This window comes from Cervus elaphus, chromosome 9 (genome assembly GCF_910594005.1).
Source record: "Cervus elaphus chromosome 9, mCerEla1.1, whole genome shotgun sequence".
Taxonomy (NCBI): Eukaryota; Metazoa; Chordata; class Mammalia; order Artiodactyla; family Cervidae; genus Cervus; species Cervus elaphus.
The window spans coordinates 99254500-99277418 of record NC_057823.1 but is presented as its reverse complement, the minus strand read 5'-3'; the positions used below and the strand labels follow the sequence as shown (position 1 = coordinate 99277418).

The window sequence follows — 22919 nt, the reverse complement described above, 5'->3', positions numbered from 1 at the left end:
ATTTCTTTTCTTTTAATTTCATTTTTAAAGCTTCTAAAAAGTAGGAAATAGGGTCATTTTCTTGATAAAACTGGCTGAAGTGAGTCTCATAACAAAAGTGCCAGGGTTTTATCAGGAATTATGCAGATCTGCATTGTCAGCTAACAAGCTTCATTCTAACAGCAAAGAGGAAATGAGAAGCACTTGATGCAACTAATACTAGAGTTCAAAAGTCTTGCTGTCTCGAACTATTTTTTATTTTAAGGCTATATTGTCATCTGCATATTCTGATATTTAATGTACCTGTGAGATGTCTGTGGGCTTCCTGGGTGGCACCGTCTGGCAGTTCAGGAGACATGAGAGATGCGAGTTTGATCCCTGGGTCAGGAAGATCCCCTGGAGGAGGGCACGGCAACCCACTCCAGTATTCTTGCCTGGAAAATCCCATGGACAGAGGAGCCTGGCGGGCTGTGGTCCGTAGGGTAACAAAGAATCAGACACGACTGAAGTGACTTAGCATGCACACATGTGAGATATTTGTATGTATATATCTTTGCATAGCAAACTAATGATACATATTACACATATTCATGTATATATGTTTATTTACATGTGTGTTCCTACATATTAATGTATAATTGTATTGTAAGTGTAATATGCACCATATAACTATATATATATATATATAAATATAAATAATATGGCCATACTTAATAGTATACTTGTAGGGAGATTCACATGTTAATTATAGTAAAATGTCCTATTTCCCAATCATAACCTATATTAATTTGTTTCACTCATTTATTTCTTGCTTCCAATAGCTCATTTTATTAACAAATATGTCCCTGCTTACTGTATAAAATTGTTGAATAGATAAATGTTTTGTGGTTTGTGTGTATATAAATTCAGAACTTGTCTATTCCAAAATACCTGAACTCCATCACTGAACTATGAGGTAACCTTAAGACCTTCACACATGTCATTTCTTCATTGCACTGTGACAGATTTTTTCCCCCAAGTACCCATCATATTCCCCAGATGGTTTAGCCATCATCACTGGCAAATTATGAATAATGTTTTAGGTTGAACAGATGTAAGAAATTTATAATTTTTCCCCTTTCTGAACCAGCTTTGTTTTGATAAGTCAACTGGAAATTAAAATTTAGAGTAGAACTTCATTTTTGAAAAAGAACAGTGTTTTCCCACATTGGAATATGTAGTCAGCTCCTAAATATGGACAAGAGACAGTCAACAGGAAAACTGGTCAGAGTATGTGACTAAAATCTGGAAGATCATCACTTAGCATTGCGTCGCAGTTCCAGTTTCTTTCGTCTATAGAACCACATGTAAAAAATAGTTTCAGGTCATTCCAGACTAACCACACTTCTATTACATCTTGAAAAGATGGTTTTTAGCTAGTGTAAAAATTGCCTGTTTTTCTCTTTGGTTAAAATACTGTTGAAAGAACTAGAGTTCTGGAAATGCAGAAAGTGCTGATGAAATGTTAAGAGAAAAGGAAATGAACTATCCTTCTGGCAAGGATTTGATTTATTTTGCCAAATTATATTTTAAGTAAACTATACAAATTAAAATTATATTTTGACCTTAATGTAGTCAACTTAAATTGAGCCTTACTGGCAATCCAGTTTCAGGAAAAGCTATTCACAAACTATAAATCAAATATACTTTTGTAAAAAATAATTTTAAAAATCTACCTATTAAGACAGGTCTTAATTCTATAGCTGTAAAATGCATGTGTATCTATACATTGATCATGCATTTGCAAACAATATAGTTTCTTTTTCTCACCATAGTTAGTTGCCGGGCCTAAAAAGCCCTTGTAATGTCTAGAATTCAGTCACTTTCCTGTACTTCCAGAGCCTGTCTCTTACCTGATAGTTCTTGCCATAAGAAGAAAAATTATAATGAATGTTTTTAAATTTCTTTAAGGTCTTTGAGACTAAATTAATTAGAAATCAGTCTAGATTAGAGGATTAAGAATACTTAAATGTTTAAGAATTTGGGAGCCCCAGTTATCAAAGACAGTTATCCATACACATTTTGTGTCTGTGCTTATTACTACATTTCAAAATCATTTAGGAAGCTTAATGTTAATATAGTAAAATATTTTAGGTAGAATGTGTAGACAACCCTCAAAGCATTTTTAAACTCTGCCCCCTTTTAAGACCCACAAAATTTCATGCCCTGTAATTATATTTGCAATTTCAAAATAAATGGTATGACTTAAACCGTAAGTCAAAACAACTATAATGTTTATTAATCTCCTATTTTCACTTCACTCCAAAAATCTACCTGTTTCCCCTTCTTACGTGAATAATCACTGGTTCTAATGAAGCTGGTTAAAGATCTTATTTACCGAGTCTCTCATGTAAGCTGACATTTTTGAGAACTCATTAGGTATATTTTCTTACTTAATTGAGGGACTCTCCAGAATGCCCTATGTTGGCTCCATTTGTTCTCTTGGAGCCTATAATTTAGTGTTCCTCAGATACATTGCTCAGTCCCTGAGTTCCTGAGTTTGCTTTCATATACCGTTGTTAGACCAAAGATGAAAAGGCTTGTGTTCATGCCTGTACAAAATGAAGGACCCTCTGGACAGCTCTTACAACAGAGTCTCTGTGAATTTTAATGATTTGCAGCCTTTCTGGGATTGCGCTTCATTTATCTTCCATATTTGAAAGGATGAATAGTAAGATAGCAACTGAGACATTTCAAGGATGTTTTATTTGTTAAGCAAAACCATTAGAGATTCAGTGTGAGATTTCTCAATATTTTCAGCCTGATCACTCTTATTCCAGAATGTAAATGTAATTTATTCTCCAGAAGTGCCTACTCCCTTTCTCAAACTGTATATTCCCCAGATTCATCTCTTGCTTTCTGCACTCTATGTGTGTTTCATGTATTAATGAAGTTTATAAATGCAACTTAGGTCAGCCTACAAAACAATATTACGTGAATGTATTAACACAAAGAGAAGCAGATGGTCGGGAATACTGTATACATGCTTTGTAAGCCAACCCCCACAGATTGCTTATCTTGAGACTTTTTCTCCCCCCAAGTAGAATCAGTCATCAGAAAAGTGATTTGAGATTCTTTATTATGGAAATATTCCTCTTGAACAACAACAACAACAAAAAGGCATTTCAATTACATTTTCACTTTAAAGAGAGTTATGTTTCACCCTCTTGATAAGTTTATTGTTATGAAGTCTGAGGTAATTATCTCCATCAACTTATATTCTTGTTTAAAGAGTGAAAAGAAAGTTTTGTGACTCTCATTCCTGAATTTCTATTATATCAGTATGTCTAAAAGAAAACAAATCTTGGGAAATAAATGTTTGTCTTAGGCAGTGCCTCTAAATTTATGTGAATTTCATGATTGCTATATTCAGTTGAGTTGTATAGCTCATATTCTGGATGGAAACCTAATGATTACTTCTTCCTGCCTCTTAAAATTTATCAAGTTTAAAGGAAGTAACTATTGGGTTTTTTGTTTGTTTTATTTTGTTTTGCTAGATGCTTTTAGAGCCCTAGTTGTACAATGCAGGCAATGATTCAACAAGTTCTTTAAACAAAGCAAACTAAACTGAACTCAAATTGAGTGTTACTTAGGTGTGTGCACAGGTAATGTCACGGATCTTACCTAATACAATCACATCAATATAATAAGACTTCCTGGGTAGATCCATGGAAAAGAATCTGCCTGTCAATGCGGGAGATGTAGGTTCAATCCCTGGGTGGGGAAGATCCCCTGGATGAGGAAATGGCAACCCACTCCAATACACTTGCCTGAAAAATCCCATGCAGAGAGGAGCCTGGTGGGCTACAGTCCATAGGGTTGCAAAAGAGTTGGACACACCTGAGCACACATGCAATGTCCTAAAATTTATTTGCATATGAGTTCATGGTGAACACTTATTAGTATCATATTCAATTTCTCCGATATTCCCAGAAGGTAAGATGTTCTAGCTCAAATTTATAGAACAGGAAACAGAAACAGACATGACAAACAGCAGCTGAACCTCGCAAAGCAGATTCCAATTTGAGCAGAGCACACTCTGATAGCTGACTCTATTTCAAGTCCTCGGAGTTTCCGTAGTACCAAAGCAGCATAGTTGTACAACACAGTAAGATCAGTTTCATAGTTGCTTCTGAACTTTTTTTTTCCATTTCTTGTTTTGAGATAGATGATGTGCTTATGTGCTCAGTCATGTATGGCTCTTTGCAACACCATGGATTATAGTCCACCAGGCTCCTCTGTCCATGGGATTCTCCAGGCAAAAATACTTGAATGGGTTGTCATTTCCTCTTGCAAGGGACCTTCCAGAACCAGGGATCAAACCAACATCTCCTGTGTCTCCTGCATTGACAGGAAGGTTTTTTGTTTGTTTGTTTTTACCACTAATGCCACCTGGGAAGCCCAAATAGAGGATAGATATTGTAATTTTAAATTATTTGTTATTTAGGTCCTGTAGGCTTATAGTTCTCTACCCTTTAATTTTTTGAGTTGTGAATAATTTATATAAATAACATTAAAGGAAAATAATTTTTGACTTAGGACTTTATCTCCTTCCCAATATGAGGTATAGATGTTCATTATTATATTTTTTTTAATATAACAGCTTTATTGCTACATAATTCACATACCAGATAATTCAGTCTTTAAATTATACAATTAAATCACTATAATGACAGATTTGGTCAACTGCTACCACAATCAATTTGGGGACATTTTCTTCACTCCAAATCAGTCAATACTTATTCCCCCCTAAACCCCCAACTACATGTCTTGGCAACCACTCATCCACATCCTTGTAGCATATTTTAGTATTTCATTTTATTTGTCATGTAATGTTCCGTTGTATAGATTGATCCACATTTTGCTTATCTGTTAATCAGTTGATGAAAATATGGGTTGTTTTCATTTTTTGTCTATAATGAATACTACTACTCTAAATATCTGTGTGAAAGTTTTTATATGATCAAATATTTTCTGTTCTCTTGATAATTATGAAAGAGAAACTGAGCCAGACAGACACTGGCCAAAATGATAACAGATTTTATTCAGAAACTATTGCCATATGGGAAAAGAGACTTCAGAATCAAACTGAGCTTACTTCTGAATACAGCCAAAAAAAAGAAAAAGGTAGAAATTTACAGCCATTGAGTAGAGTAAGGGTTGGAAAATTCTAAAAGAAGACAGGGGGTTCAGGGAGGTAATTCTTACTTAATAGGCTTAATGAGATTCTTCTAAAGCTAGGCCAAGAACTTGGACATCAAAGTTGGGATATGAGTGGTGGTCAAATAGCAGTGGTAGAGGGATTCTCACTAAACTAACTTGGCAAGATTTTTGCTAAAACTGGCCTCAGCAAAGATGGGTACAGAAAGCCAAAAAGTAGAGGCCTAGTTGAGAGAAGGGCAATTGCTGCATGATAAGATAATTCCATGTTAACATTATGAGGAACTTGGAGACAGTTTCCAAAGATGCTATCTCATTGTCCTCTCAGATATAGTCACTAGCAATTTGTGATGGTTCCAGTTATTCACATCTTCACCAACAATATCATCATTTGTCTTTTTTATTGTAAGCATCTAGTTGCTGCAAGATTCTTTCACATTTCCCTAATGGGTAATGATGTAAATTGCCTTTTCGTGTGAGTGTTGACTATTTGTATGTCTTCTTTGGAAAACAGCTATCCTTTTACGTACTTTTAAAACTGAGTTTTTTGTCTTTTTATGATTGAGCTGTAGAAGTTATTTATGTTTTAGATACAAGCCTCTCAGCACATATATGATTTGCAAATATTTTCTTCCATTCTGTGGGGTTTTTCCTAACTTTCATGGCCTCATTTGAGGCATAAAAATTTTTAATTTTGATGAAATCTAATCTGTTTTGTCTTTTGCAGCTTGAGCATTTGTATGATAACTAAGAAGGCTTTTCCTAAGGTCATGGCATTTTAATTCCATATTTCTTCCAAGAGTTTTAGAAATTTAGGTCTATGATCCATTTTGAGTTATTTCCTCCATGTACTATGATGGAGGGGTCCAGCTTCATTTTTTCAGCCTTGCGCTTTCACTGAATATTATGACAAGCATTATAATAGGGGGACGTCTGGGGCAAGGTATAATTTGTTGCACAATAGCCTGATTTTATAATGCTGTTTTCACTTTTTTTACTTTTCCATTTCTAAGAATATTTTTTGCATAATGTAATTGTGTTTACAGCTGAGTTTCTGATTATTTTATTTCCTCAGAAGAACATTATCTTTTTTGATATCTACTAATGGTCTTCTATTGAGCAACTATTTAATAAATGTGATTTATAAGTTTAGTGATTCTGCCTATAAATATGTTGAAGGAGTCAGCATTAAGTAAGACTAAGAAAGAAAAGATAGGAAACAGCATTGATTCCATTAGATTGGACTTTTCATCAACTGCACATTGACGTCTGGAGGGAATAAAATCCCCAAATATTTATTAATATTTGACATAATGAAAAATATTATTTATCACCCTATTGCCTTCAAAGTTTTAAAAATAAAAATTTTAAATTATCTCCTAATTAAACTTGTGGAACAGAATTGCAGCAATAGTATTTCTAGGGACAGGTAGCTTTAGCATATTGGGCTTCCCTGGTGGTTCAGTAGTAAAAAAAAATCTGCCTCAGTAGTAAAGAATCTTCCAAGCAAAGAATCAAACTTGAGCTTGATCCCTGGGTTGGAAAGATCCCCTGGAGAAGGGAATGGCTATCCACTCCAGTATTCCTGCCTGAAAAACCCCATAGAGAGAGGAGCCTTGCAGGCTACAGTCCATGGGGGTCGCAAGAGTCGGACATCGACGTGACTTACCACCTAAACCATTACCACCACCACAGGCCATAAATCCTGCTTTGCTGGCATTGTCTCAGCAATATTCCTTCATGGGACTCCTCTCTCAGCCGGAAACCCCTTTCTCAACTTACATGCTCATGGAAAGTTCTTTATTGAGTGATAGCGCCATGCCAAGGACAAGGTTGCTTTCTAAATGGTCTGTCTCTTCAGCGCCAGACACTTTATGACAGGAGTAAAAATAGAGAATAGTGATCTATATTTGACTACCTTCCCCAAATGTTGTTGTTTTTATACTTGCTGAGAAAGCTTAAAAGAAGTTCTTTGAACTTGCTTATGACTATCTTGATTCTGATTCTTACTGGGTTTGGAGAAGAACTCTGATCTTTGGCTGATGTTCAGTTTGTACACTTTGGTAGTAAGCATTTTACATTATTTAGTGGATTATAGATCACATTATTATTGAATGGATGATAGCCAGCATTTGCTGCTCCTTACTCCTCTTAAAATAGATTTGAGCACCAGACCTATCTGGAAGGTTAATGTCACCTGACTTATTGATGTAAACTGGGCATATCCATTTGTAAATAGTCCAAATGAAGCTGAAATAAGATCATCAGGCCATTAGAAGAGCTGTTTACATTTTGTTACTGGAGTAGAGCAAAATGGACTTCTATTGAGAAACCTCACTTGGGTTTGCTGGAGAATGTGGAAGTATAATCTCTAAGTGCCTGCTTAGAGTAAATGTTTATGTAAAGGGGAAAATCTCATGGATGAATCACTGCTATCATTTTCACCTGCCAGTATCTAAGCCATTTTTGATAAGTGTTAGGATTACCTACTCTACTTACTCTTAATTCCTCTTTCTTTTCTTGTAAGACTCCTGTCTTATGAGAAGTGATTTCACGGCTTCCTTTTAATTTTAGGAGGAGAAATGTAAACTTTGTGTAATTTTTTATTTTCAAAAAGCCACCTGATCCCTCATGAAAAGGACCATTCACAAAGCGCCTTAGCATTAACCTCATTTAATTCCTTCATCATACTTCAAAAGACTGTCCCTCTTCTATGTTGCAAATATTTCACCTTTTGGGCTCACCACTTCCTCATTCTGGCAGTTTAGATTATACACTCAGTTGTCTTTCAGAATTCAGTTGGGTTATAACAGAAACTCATTAAAGCCTGTAGCGTTATGTCCACGTTATTTTTTTTTTTTTTTTACCTCCATAGCCTCCATGTGCCAGTTCAAGATTTTAAGCATTAATGCTTAAAATTGTGCTGAATGATTTTATCATTTTTAGATAACAAGTATCATTTTACTGAGATTTGGAGAGCAAATAAAACCGTCTGCTCTCTCATTACAACTATTACAGGAAACTAGAAATGATGTTGTTTTTTCAGCAGGGATGACTTTTATAAAAGAGCTGGGTAATGTTGTTGAAGGAAGAGGCTGCATGTCTGTCACATGACACATTATCAAAGTCGGAATGATTAATAGTTAATAGCAAGACATAAAGGTTGGGCTGCTGCTACTAGTGGACAAACACTCATGTTCCTAGGCAGATTTCAGGTATTATTTGTGACCTTTTACACATGAGAGCTTTAAGTGTAGGAGAAGCCATATGTAGAATCTCATTTTACTGGTAAGTAAGCCAAAGCTGAATAAGTTTAAGTGGTTTGCCCAAGACCACATAGTTTGCTGAACACAAAACAAAGCCAAGACGCCAACTTTTGCTGCAGTTTCCCACTGATGACTGTTGTCACTCGGAGACGGCCAAAGCACGTGCGTGCTCCATCTCATTAACACTGCAGATCTGTAAGGGGCCAGAAGTAATGCATTAAGTGAGCACTTACTAAGTACTCAGTGTGTGTCCAGCACTGAGTTAAACATAACGTGATCAAAATAGAAAGAGAGCACTGTGCTTTGTATAATAAAGTTACGCTTCCCTCTTACGATATAGTGAAGTTATCTTTACAAAGATACACGTCATACCTCCATCTTCTCTCTTTGAAAATAGGATATAAATAACTACCTGGGATTCTTTCTAAGGCAAGGTTCTTTAGTGTTGAGTTTTATTGTGCAAACGGAATGAGACTGCAGGTCAAGAGGACTATTTTCCGTCTCTTTTCTACCGTCAGTAGTGCAGTGAAGCTGGCTTGTACTGCCTTGGGAGAGCTGATTTTGCCATCCCTCCCCCAGCTCAGTGCTAACTGATGTCATCTTCAGTTCAGTTCAGTTCAGTCACTCAGTCGTGTCCAACTCTTTGTGACTCCAGGGACTGCAGCACACCAGGCCTCCCTGTCCCTCACAACTCCTGGAGTTTACCCAAACTCTTGTCCATGGAATCGGTGATGCCATCCAACCATCTCATCCTCTGTCGTCCCCTTCTCCTCCTGCCTTCAATCTTTCCCAGCATCAGGGTCTTTTCCAAGGAGTCAGTTCTTTGCATCAGGTGGCCAAGTATTGGAGTTTTAGCTTCAGCACCAGTCCTTCCAATGAATATTCATGACTGATCTTCTTCAGGATGGACTGGTTGGATCTCCTTGCAGTCCACGGAACTCTCAAGGGTCTTCTCCAACACCACAGTTCAAAAGTATCAATTCTTCGGTGCTCAGCTTTCTTTATAGTCCAATGCTCACATCCATACATGACTACTGGAAAAACCATAGCTTTGACTAGACGGACCCTACAGTATGATGTCAGCTTAGTCGGTTGCAATTAGCCCTGATGGGAATATTTACACCACAGAAATTGGCAGGCACTACAAAAATGCAACTCTCTCTCTCTCCCCTAGCCAGTGTCTGCTTTAAAACATATACCAACAGGCTAGTGAACAACACCAGCATTCACTGAGCAGAATTGGATGGGTTATTTTTACTTCTTGAGCTATTAACTGCACCTGTGTGAAACAGGGATAGTAATATATCCTATAGCATCTGTTGCAGGATTTAAGTGGAACATGTGAGAGTACTTTGAAACTGTATGGAGTGAAATTAGTAATGTCACAATGATAAGAGTTGCACATTCAGTGATAAAACATGAGACTCTTGGCAAAGCCAACGTAGTGTAAGTGGATCTAGAGTTTCTTACCCCTATATCTATGCTCAACCTGACAGTGTGCCTGGCCAGATGAAAAGAACAGTGAATTCAGAGTCAAAGAATCAGGCAAAAGACTGATTCCTATAGTACACATCAAGTAACAGATAGGTACCGAATACAATGTAGAGTATTCGCCCAAGACAGTAACCCTATTCCTTTTCACAAACTCTGAGTTCTCTATGCCTCGGATGAATTAGACTTATGAAGGTGGATAAAATATTTTCTGTACGTATACTATGAATATACTCTATATACTGCTGTGTACTCAGCAGAAAGAATTTTCTGTCTTCTTTTTATCACCTATTCAGTACAGAGCTCTGCATATAAAGGACACACAGAAAAAATTACTGATAAATTTGACCTCTTGAGGTTGCAAATTCCTGCTTTCATTTTAATGACACTTCAGAATACTTTAAGAAGCCTTATTCAAATCTGCATGAAAATCCCTATCCTTTGATTCAGTGTCACTGCCTTTGGCATTTTCACTGTGGTTAAATAAGTTACATATTGAAACTATGAAATCACCTTCTGACTTCAAACACTTTTGAGAGTGCTTATGTGGAAAAGTGGGTGCTTTATACTGGTCAGCTCTTATTTACCTTTGAAAAAAACAAAGAAAACCGAGAAAGTTCCTTGCATAAAGCACATCACTATTGATACTAGACTCTCAATCACCAAAACACCATGCAGTTGTTTAATTTTCCTGATGTGAACTCTATGTTGCAGATTTTCCTAAGGACTTTCTTTTCCAAGATGAAGGCTTTGTAGAAGCTAAGGAATCCTATTCTGTTTTAGCTGAAATTGAAATCATCATAGCCAGATCGATGTGGGCTTGTCATCCTCAAATTCTATGACCTTAATCTGGTGATTGAACCTCCCCAAGCCTTGGTGTCCTCATCTGTGACATACACGCACAGGTTTGTGGTGGGGATTAAAGGAAGAAGGCTACAGATGTGGAGCTCTTAACACTGTCTCTGGCACATTATAAAAAACAAATTATTATTACTGTTACTACCTTTTAATAAATCGCTTACTCCTGGCTTTACTCCTATCTTGCCAAATCTCATTAAATATGCTACTCTGTCCTTTTGTTTCCTCACATAAGAATTAGGTATAAGATCCATCACTTTTTGCTTCTCTGGAATAATAGAAGAATTAATTCATGGTGGACTGAATTATTCTCAATGAGTACAGTGAGAACTCAGTGAAGTGCTTTTCTTTTTAAGAAATGATCACCAACCTTAGTTTTGTGACAAGCCAAGCTGTCTCAATAATCCTAAAAGGTATCATAAAGGTTACAAGAGTTTTATGAAAAAAATAAGTTTTATGCCCTTTTAAAATCGAATCATGTTACGTAGTATGCTGCAGACTGGGAATACAATGAAAGGACAATTTGAATAGTTGAAAATAAAACAGCAGCGATATTCCATTTCAGTATGCCCAGGGATGATTGCTTTGAAGTCTTAAACTTTATAATCTGAACACACATACTCCTCCTAACAATGAACTTAAATAATGACAAGCGTGGAAGACACAATCCCTGAATACAATATTCAGATATTATAAAAGAATTAGTTTAGGGGAGTGGAATGTAGAATTGGTAAGATGCAAACATCTTCTGCAAAGACGATGAAGACGAATTCTTTTATAGTGTCTGAGATTTCTGCAGACATTGTACAGCCAGAAGCCACATTATTTACCTTTAACAGAATCTTCCTCTGGAGCCAAGCTCCAGGTTCGGTTGCGGGAAGGTCAGTATGAGTGGAGAAATACAGAAGATTCATTGGAACTCAGAATGCACGGGCACCCTGGACGGTGTACTCCACCTCCCATCCCAGAGAAAATAATTTCTGGACTCTTGAATGGATATTTTGCATATAATATTAAAACTGTTGGCACAGTGGGAATTCATTCTCTATCTTCAAATTCTTCTAGAAATTTTCTTGGTTGATTTCAGGAAGAATAATATTTTAAGAGGAAAAAAATATATTACTTCTAAACTTTTTGGCTTCTTTGTTTAAATATAAATACAAATTAATATTCCTTGTTTGCCAGTGTGTTGAGTGTGAGCTATCATCAGCATGTTAAATACTACTTTGAATGTAATATTTTTTGCTTTTATTTCAAAAAAATGGGTTTCTGAAAACAATCACATATTTTGGCTCCTGAGGTGATTATTATCTAATTGATTATGAGGTAAAATGGAATGTGTTGCAGGCTTTAAAATCAAGAAGCATCTACTAAGTATGTTAGGCAGAATTTTAGAAATGGAGACCTAATTGAAATTAAAAGGTGTTTATTTGGACTTTGTTAGGAGACATATATTTGCCCAGGAGACATATATTCAAGAAACACTTGAATTGTGTACCACAGAACTATACAATGGAGGGGGCTTATGAAGGAAAAAATCTCAAGGTTGCAGTTAGTTACGTGAGTGGTTGTGGTTTAGTCACTAAGTCGTGTCCGATTCTTGTGACATCCATGGGCTGTAGCCCACCAGGCTCCTCTGTCCATGGGATTCTCCAGGTAAGAGTACTGGAGTGGGTCGCCATCCCCTTCCCCAGGGGATCTTCCCAACCCAAGAACTGAACCCTGGTCTCCTGCATTGCAGGCAGATTTTTTACCAGCTGAGCTGCGAGGGAAGCCCCTAGTTACATGAGTTGTTTATCAATCATTATAATCGGACCTGGCAAGAAGTAAGGGTGTTTGTTAAGTAAAGCTTGGTTGGAATCCGAAATAGTTGCGTAGTTACAGGGAGAGACCTTGAGAGCTGGAGGCTGCAGCTGGCAGATGCTGTTCGGAACACAGCTGGTGGTGAGCTTGGGCCTGGTACAGTTCAGAGACAGTTGACGTTTTCAGTGGTGCCGAGATGTGTCTGAGACCAGATCCGCAGTGACCTCTCAACTCCGTACTTTAAGCTTGTGATTACCCATTATAATATCGATTGGTCATCAAATGCATTTGCTTTGAGTGTATTAAACACTAAAGAAGGTAACGGGAACAGAATGGGGAGGAGGAAGCTAGAGCTGGAACAAGAGTTTCATGCGGCTTCAGGGAGCACGCAGTTTCTCGGAGAGAGAAGATTTGAAACAGCAATCGAATCTTATAAACAGAGGAAACCCTAAAGCCATCTATATGGTCAGATGGTTTTGTTTCTCAGCTAAGGAAACACACCACTGAGATGAAATGACACATCCAACCCATTTGTAGTTTCAGATGCTGCCGGGAGAAGGTAGTCTGTGGGCGCGGGATTGAAGAATGGGTTTTGTGGGCTACCTGGAAGTTCAACTACTGTTACTTACTGTGGGTTGATTCCTGGGTCAGAAAGATCCCCTGGAGGAGGGCATGGCGACCCACTGCAGGATTCTGGCCTGGAGAATCCCGTGGACAGAGGAGCCTGGCGGGCTACAGTCCACGGGGTTGCAAGAGTAGGACACGACTTAGTGACTAAACCACCACCCCAACTGTGTGTCAAGCTTTATGCTATGTTCTTATGTCCTTCCTGCCTCTTTTCCTCTATCCTAACAACGTTGTGTTCCTCACTGAGTCCTGTCCGACTCTTTGCAACCCCCTGGACCGTAGCCCACCAGGCTCCTCTGTCTGTGGAATTTTCCAGGCTCGAGTACTGGAGTGGGTAGACCTTCCCTTCTCCAGGGGACCTTCCTGGCCCAAGGATCGAACCCAGATCTGCTGCATTGCAGTTATTACCATCTGAGCTATAACGATGTTATATGTTAAATAGTATTAACCAAAGTCTGAAGAAGTAAAGTAGTTTTCCCAAGGACTCAAAAGCATTATATTACGGATTCACACCCATAACTTCTGACAATAAATTTGGCCTTCTATAGCACACCAATGTCGTGAGTAAAGGCATTTCAAGTTGCGTTTGTTTGAAATAAGAACTGGGACTGATGTGTTGGAGGAAGAGTAGATTAGATACCTTGCTGGGAAGCAGTGAAAACTGTGGAAGGTTTTACATCTATAGAAAGTTACACGGCAAATCCAGGGTGAGTTTGTTTCATACAAGACAGAGAATTAGAATAGTAAAGTAGAAAGGAAGGGAGGGAAAGGGGGATTAATAGTCTCTGAAATAAAACTGAGCCTAGCTGATAGAAAATATCCTGTGTATGTCTATGAATGGTTTTAATACATATTGATTCAAAACAGCTAGGGAAACAAAAGGACCCAGCACCTTGTGGCAGTAATTATCAATTTGTGTTTGGAGTGTAGGTAATATTTTTCTTCTGCATTCATTTCAAAGAAATAGATATATGGAAACTAGATTATTTGGTGAATTGAAAACACTGAATTTTAAACTATGATATGAATTTGAAATAAAAATTAGAACAGCTTGTACTGAATTGGAGTATGAATAGTTCATTATTTTATCAGTTAATTGCTTTCCATCATTTTTCCTAATTAGAGTTAAAAACTTAAGTCTATTTCAATGAACTGTTCACAGGAAATTTATAGTTTTTAAATGCCAGCTTGTATATAAGTAAATATACTCAACAGATTCTTTAAAATTGTACTGTGTTCCTGGACAAATACTGAATCTTGATAGTTTAGGTTGGCCTGAACAATTTCAAGTATAACATTAGAGCTATATTAAACACTCAGCAAATTTTTACTGATTGTGTTTGGATTGGCTCCTTATGGTTTTTTGTTTTTTTTGTTTTTAATTTCACAGAATGTTACTGTAATAATTATGACTTTAGTTCTTGACCTGCTTTAGATGATTTTGTTTCAATTTATCTGTTACATATTGATGCCATTTATTAAGGCCTTTTTTCCTGTGATTTCTTTCTAGAAATCAGTAAGATGTTATTTATTTTCATTATTTCTCAAAAAATGTCAGTTTTTTAAAAATTATTCAAATTGTTGTAAGCCAAACATCACAAAGGTTATTTATAATATAATCTTGTAATTACACATAATGTGACCTTGATGTCCCATACAAATGCTATAGTATTACATTTTCTTCTCCTATTTTTCTCCCACTTTAGAAATAAGATAATTCAGCATGACCAGTATACTGCCAAGTGTAGTCACTCAGTCATGTCTGACTCTGTGACCCCACGGACGGTAGCCCGCCAGCCTCCTCTGTCCCTGGAATTCTCCAGGCAAGAATACTGGAGTGGGTTGCCATTCCTTTCTCCAAGGGGGTCTTCCTGACCCAGGCATTGAACCTGGGTCTCCCAAATCGCAGGCAGATTCTTTACAGTCTGAGCCACCAGGGAAACCCATATATGGCCAAACTATTTCTCGTAATTGACATTCCCTGATGGAAATGATCTTATTATTATTTTTTTTGACTGAACTTACTTCACTCACTTTAAAAATTTATAAATGCACTTTTTAAACTAACCAACTGCCTCAGCTGACATTTGTAACCACACACAAGTCATGCTCACAAAACTTTCCTGTAATAACCATTTCATCTTAGGAACACCTGCTTTCTCAGAGCTGAGAGCTGCAGGCTGTATCAAAGTTTCTTCAAAGCCTCCAGGCTGTAGTTTATGCTCCTTGCACGAAATCCTTCTGTGGTTTCTTCATGATGTTAACAGTATATGTGCTACAGGGTTTGATCATGCCTTTGGGTTTTGAGAAAATTCTTAGATGTTCTTCTCTGAAAATTCCTTAATAACCTTCTTTACTGAGAATATGCTTTCTCAAAACACTTGCGTTAACAGAAAGTTCATAACGCATTTCACGTTGCTCACCACATTCAGCACGTGCCCTTTACCCAACAAGAAAAATAAAAAATGTAAAAGGTCAGTGCTGTTTCAAAGAAGTGGGGGGGGGGGGGGCGGGTAAGAAGGAAAAAAAGAAAAAGAAAAACAGGAATAATAACAGCTAAGTATATTTTCCCTGTTCTGGATGTTTGTAGTGAGGTTTGAAAGTCCAATATTTCTTTAACCAAATTAAGTGAAACAAAATTTAGGTTTTTGTATTCATTAGTGTAGATGTATTTGATCCGGCCAGGAAAACATCATAAATTACTTTCTAGAAAAGAAAAAGAAAACATTATGTAAAATCTAAGGAAAGGATTTAAGCACAGCAATGACCAGAATAGAACAATCTTACATGCATATTTGGATATCCAGTTATATATTTCCTTGAATAGAAAATAATAATAAAAACAAAAATAAAAACAAAATTTATTAAATTAATTCATAACTAGACAACTTTTGATCTTGTGAGTTTCTGCCTTGTTCCTTCATCTGCACCATATTTCTGTCTTGTCTTTTTTCTTCCCTAACTTGCTCCGTCTGAGGTCTCCTTTTCCCAGGCTCGAGGGTTGCATTCCTTCTCCCTTTTGGTTTCTGCCTTCGGTGGGTAGGGTTGGCCCAGTGATTTGTGTTGGCTTCATGCTGGGGGTGACTTGTGCCTGCATTCTAGTGGAGGAGGTGAGTTTACCTTTTTCCCCTGCAGTGGACAGGACTGTGTGAGGTGGTATGGTTTGGGGCATCTGTGGGAATCCCATCTGCTGATGACTGCTTCTGGGTTTTTTTCTTGCTTGTTGTTTGGGAGAGGCGTCCTGCACGGGGTGCCGTTGGCAGCTGGGTGCTAATGAGCTTTGTATGCAGGTATAGTCCTTTGTGGAAGTTCTCACTAATTAATAGTCCCTGGGATTAGGAGTTCTCTGGCAGTGTAACTAGACAACTTTTTATATCAAAGAAAATCCACATTCTTCCTTAACTTTGCTGCTGCTGCTGCTAAGTCACTTCAGTCTGTCCGACTCTGTTGCGACCCCATAGACGGCAGCCCACCAGGCTCCCCCATCTCTGGGATTCTCCAGGCAAGAACACTGGAGTGGGCTGCCATTTCCTTCTCCAATGCATGAAAGTGAAAAGTGAAAGTGAAGTCGCTCAGTCGTGTCCGACTCTTAGCGACCCCATGAACTGCAGCCTACCAGGCTCCTCCATCCATGGGATTTTCCAGGCAAGAGTACTTAACTTGAGCTGATCCCATATAAGATTATGACTGTGGCAAGAAGGCTTTCCTGTTTGAGGTGATGATTAACTTGTGAGTGTGCATGCTTTTCAGGTGAACAAAGCTTGGCAACAAAAGTGGATCAAACATTATGGAGTATTTTATTGCCTTTTTAAAAGAATAGTATAAAATACTTACCAGCATTGAAAAATATTTTTCTATCTAATCATATTTTAAACGGCATAAGCAGTGAACGCTTTACAAATATTTGTTACTTGTGCTATGTTGTTGTTCTTCTGTGGGTTGAGGCAGTATTCTTAATTAGCTTTAGTAAAATGTGACTTAGAAATTGGAGTTGAATAAGTCAGTATAGTACAGGCAAAGCATTTATGTTTGGATTTTTAATTGAAATATGAAAGATTTTGAAAACCTGTAGGCATAGTTTCAAATCCTCTTTTTCTGAAAAAATTGCTTAATCACTGCCCAATTACTAAGGCTTTTGCAGTCATGTTTAGCCCTTTCTGAGAAGATTCTACTCTGCAGGTTCTATAAATGTTTTCTTCTAGTTCTTTTTAATACAAGATTCCCCAGTAATATATACTCACATTCCAGGTCCCTTGGCTATTCATGTGACCTCAAAATAAGCAAGAAAATAAAGGATAAGAAAGATAAAATAAATGCATTCAATTTTCTAAATGCATGAGAAATATATTACTTCTTCAGCAATTTTTTAATGTCACTTATACAGTTACTTTTCACATTTCATTTGCTTTATACATAGTATGCTTGCTATAGGTTATATTGAATGCTTCTCTAACTTCTTCTCTTGTGTGTATGTTTTTTCTTCCCAGTTACTGGCTGACAAACAAAGTCCCCATCAAAAGGCCCAGCACAGGTCTACTCATGTATACACTTGCCACGAGATTCTGTGATGAAATTCACCTGTATGGATTCTGGCCATTCCCTAAGGATTTGAATGGGAAAGCTGTCAAATATCATTACTATGATGACTTAAAATATAGATACTTTTCCAATGCAAGTCCTCATAGAATGCCGTTAGAATTCAAAACGTTAAATGTGCTACATAATAGAGGAGCTCTGAAACTGACAACAGGAAAGTGCTTAAAGCAATAAAGCACACCTGAAACATACAGACAGACTGAATATGCACTTCTTTTCTGAAGATGCTTCCTAAGATTTGAAAAACAGGATCCAATACAAGGCTGGGTTGCAGCATCCACCACTTACCTGAAAGGTGATTAAAGGACATTCATGAGAAATCCACTACCAGCTGACGAAATACCTGCAAAGTGCTCTAAAAATTAAGTATTTTGACTTCAAGGGTCCTTAGTAAGTGCCACTTCCACTCAGAACACAGTTTGAATGTATAATCAGTAGTGTTTACAAGATCCAACAATGCACTTGTCATGAGTTAATGAAGCAAAAACGTTCATCACTGTTGGGCTGGCACTGCAACGCCAAGCATGAGAAGAGGAAGCCGGGAACACCACTCAGCCCTTGGGGAAACCGAACTGTCCTGTCAGCAGAAACCACGATGGAAACAGTTTGAGCAGGGAAATCCGTGAGGTCAAACAACTCAAGGAAATGCCTTCAGTCAGGACTCTGAGTCTGATCATGATGAACTTCATGTTTTGTTTCTGTTCTTGTTTGCCTTCTGGAGTCTCTTTTTGTTTGGGTATTCGGGGTGCTTTGAAATCCTTTCTGAGATAAATATGAATGAGATAAGTAACCTTTAAGTGATCGTTTTTAAAGTTCTTATATTTTTAAACAGGTATCACACAATAACTTTGTAAAAAAAGTTTTGTTTTGCACAACCTTAAACCTCCCAGTTTTTTTTCCAATGGTGGTGAAAAAGTGAAAGTGAAAGTGAAGTCGCTCAGTCGTGTCCGACTCTTTGCGACTCCATGGACTGTAGCCTACCAGGCTTCTTCATCCATGGGATTTTCCAGGCAAGGGTACTGGAGTGGGTTGCTATTTCCTTCTCCAGGAATGGTGTAGAAGGTACCAGCTAAACTGTATCACTCAGCAATCTTGAGCCATTCTAAAGGAAAGACAAACTCTGTGTCATCTGAGATGGTAAAATTAGCAGGAAAAAAAAAAATTACTTTTGGTACCAAAGATTATACTGATGTGTCTACACGAGAAACCAGTCTCCTTTCATGAAAATAACATATTAGTATATTAGGATGCTACTAATGTAAAAATTGTCTCTAGGTATTTTAAATTTTCCAAACTCAAACTTCATTTTTGTTTGAAAGGAGATTCCACGGCTTTTACATTTCATAATGATTTTGTGGAAGCATTTTGCCCATTAGAGTAAATGTTTGACTGGTAGGTCTGAAATGTGACTTCCAGTTCTTTGATATCCCACTTGTTAATTCAGATGGAAAGATTGACTTGCTCTGTAGATGATTGTTAAAATTTCTTCATGCAGAAATGATTAATAGAGTGCTGTTTTCATCACAGAGATAATTTTAAGAGGTTTAACAATGAGACTGTATGTCAGTATTTTGAACTTCAGATTAATTAAATTGACCAATATTTTTTCTATAGTTAAATTTATTCACATCATCACATTAATGTGTTTTCAGAGAAGCACATGAAATTATTAATAAAGTGACTTTTGAAAATTCTAACATATAACAGAATTGACCAACAGGCCAATTTCTGGTAATTACTATGCTGGTAGGTAATTCTGATGGTAAATTGTTTCTTTAGAAAGCAGAAGTGCTACGTTCCCACTTCTACTCTTGCGCTAAAACAAAATAGATTACTTCTTGTTTCTTAGGGAAGGCAATCTGTGAAAAGAAGAAATAGTATGAGGGATATATATGTTTTGTTTCTTGGAGAAGAAGGCCTGAAAAAGAATAAATAGCATAAAGAATATACATATATATATATATGTTATCAAAGAAAGGATATTCATAGTAATACAGTTCTCAATATATTAATAATATGTCATATTCTTTTTAAAAATATGATTGAACCTTGGGATATAGAAGATTATATTTTCTGAGAATTTATGTGTCTCTAATAAAACAGAATCCACAAAGGAGATACATAGCTAAAAATTGATAGAATATAACGTAATTTATCACTGAACCTCTTATTATTGGAAGTTTTTAAAGGATTAAGTCCATATTTTGAATGTAAACTTGAAAAGTCTGATATACCCAACTAATCAAAAGTAGGTGATTACTTAATTTGGACTTGCAGACAAGCTGTTTGAGTAGTCTTGAATTTAAATTCAATAAAAATTTTGAAGTCACAAGTCAATTCTTTTAGATAAGATACATCTCAGAACTCATTGAAGGTAAAAAGTGGCATCAAGGTACCTTGCCATTTTGACTGTGCTTTCAACAACTGTGTTTAGACAATTTTAAGGCCACAGCAAAAGCATCCCAGACATTCACTGTTCCATGCATTGATGTTTATCTCATAAATGCATTGAGTAGTGCCTTTTTAGCTTCACATTGCTTTGTTACCCTATGCTTTATGTTCTCTAAATACGTTGCCCAGTTCTGAAAATTCTCAGCATATAAAAAGGGCTTCAGTATCGACTGAGACTACTTTTGTTCATCTCAGGGAACTTTCAATACTCAAGAATGAATTCAATTAAAGGCGTTTAGTGTTCAAAGAAGACAGCCTGTACAAGACCAGTCATTCCCTATTGTAGCGCTTTCCATCTCCCCTCCCCCTTCACCATCCACTGTGGCCTTCTTACAGGGGTGGGGCAGGGAGACTACTGAAGGCTGAAGGCAAGAATAAGAAAAAGAATTCAGATCCAACCAATCAGGGGGCAAAAGCGATCATGATGAAATCAAATTATAAGTACATACTTGAAATATTTGAGTGTTTTTTTTTTCTTCTGAGACTATGTTCACAGCTTTAATATTTTATTTCCTTTTCATGATTTAAATCTGTACCTGGCAATACTCCGGCAGCTGACTGTGAAACACTCCTGTCCCTTCGAGAACATGGTTGTACTGTGCTGTTGACATGAAGAGGCCATGGAAACATTTTCATCATTATTACCCAGCCTGTTCTATACTTAATATTAAGTTGCTGGAATAAAAAATAATAAATCAGTAACAGATTTTTCTGGGCAGATCTGATGATTGAGCCCACAGGACTGATGAAATGACTGGAAGTTTTTCTGTCTGAAAGACGGTGCTGGGCACTCAAATGTGTTTATGTATTGTATATGAAATGAAATGTATATCAGTTGCTAATGGGAATTTCTACATATATACTTACAGAAGCAATTTATTTAAATAATGCTGTAGGTAGTGTACATACCAACTAGTTATTAAGCTACTACGCAGGAAGAGGGTGAACAAAGTAATTTATTTCTGATTGAGCCAGTTAGTCATAATACACACAGTGTGGTATTTGGTTCATAAAAGAGTTGTTTTATGTGGTTATTGTTGGGAGTATCTATAATTGTGGAAGGGGTGTAGGAAGAGTTATGTATAGTTAGTTGTGACCTCTACCAGTTTGAGAGTTTCCCCATCAGACATGATCAATATACCAATGTTTGACAAGTTGAGTGAGAGAGGGTTATCGTTCCTATTTGTTGAAAGAAAATCCAAATAAAGCCCACCTAGAAATAGATATTTTATTACATATGTGCTATAGATATATCTACATAGTACAAATAGACGTGTGATGCATATATACAATGCTATATATGTGTGTCTGTGTGTATACACAGAGTCTGTAATATACACACACTGGATTTGTGTTACGCTCATGTCTTCAGGGTTTGCACTGTGAAGCACTCTGGAGATAAGACCTCTTTAGAATAAAGAAGTTCTTTTGAAACTTCAGTTGCTAACCTGCTTTAAAGGGATCTACTTTATAACTGAATTCTATGTTGTTCATACCTAGAGTTATAATGAGGGTCTAGTATATCCAAATCTTTAAAAAAATTTAAAAAAAAAGTCTTTAAGCTGGCAATGTATTTGAATTGCAGTTTTCAGATTGTGGCTCCAGAACCATTGTCTCCGCATTTAAGTAGCACCTTTTAATGATTACTGTTTCTTTGTGTAGGCAAAAGCACAAGAGTTTCAAATGTATATAGCAGGGGGGAAAAAAAGAGTTTACAGAGATAGTACTGCTGCACAGAATAATTGCTACTGTTTCTTCTATCATTTGTGGAATTGAAAGATGAGGTTTATTCTGTCAAGTTCATTCTGTTCGACACTGTTTCCCTTTTGTTTATGTATAGCAATCGGGTGTTGTTGTTTTATCATTTGTAAAACTGTAAAATAAATTAAACCCCCCTTTTTTTTTCATCTTTCTCTTATCTCTTATATCTACAAGGTCTATTCCACTTTGCACGTCAACCTAAGATGATACCAGCTTTAACAAGCTTTACCTAGGGTTCCTGGTTCCCCTCCCCGTCAGCCCCAGCAATTTGCAGTTTAGCCAATCATTTCTTTAAAGTGTATTCAGAGCAATATGGACGATATCAAAACCCTCATGGATATCCGGAAATCCTGAACAGTTTTGTGTGTGTGTGTGTGGTGCATTGCGTTTGTAGTTGAGGGAATGGAGTGTTACATAAGCTACAGTCATTTATATCCAATTTGTACTCCCAGTGACTGGTGTCAGTGAGTCACTCCAGCTTCATGGCTGAAGAAGCCAGCAGGTCCTTACACATTCTTACGGCTGCCCTGTGACTTGGGATTGCAAATACTATTGCACCCACTGGCTCTTGTTTGCAGTTCATCTTCCAAAGGATGATCCTAAAAACCGCATTTTTAAAGCTTTCATGGCTTTCTAGAACTGACTGGTCTGTTTTCAGACTGCATTATTTTCTCCAGAAATTATTAACTTTAGTTTCATGAGGTCACTTTTTACCTTCTGTAATTTTAAAATATTTGCCAGAGACCAACAGTGAACCATGAACAAGGGTTGGTGAATATCAATCTTGTTTGTATTTGCGTAATTTTTTTTCTTTCAAAGATCCATATACAGTGGGCAATCCCTGTTTATTCTTGGAATATAATCAGACCTCAACAGGAGCCCGTGAGA

At 37.0% G+C, this 22919-nt stretch overlaps 1 protein-coding gene across 1 annotated transcript in view; it reads left to right on the top strand.

Moving 5' to 3' along the window:
* Positions 1-22177, top strand: part of ST8SIA4 (ST8 alpha-N-acetyl-neuraminide alpha-2,8-sialyltransferase 4) — a 98975-nt gene extending 76798 nt beyond the window's left edge. The window contains 1 exon segment of the mRNA XM_043913693.1: positions 17711-22177. Coding sequence (XP_043769628.1) covers positions 17711-17993 — 283 coding nt within the window. The 3' untranslated portion in view covers positions 17994-22177.
* Positions 22178-22919: the final 742 nt, after the last annotated feature.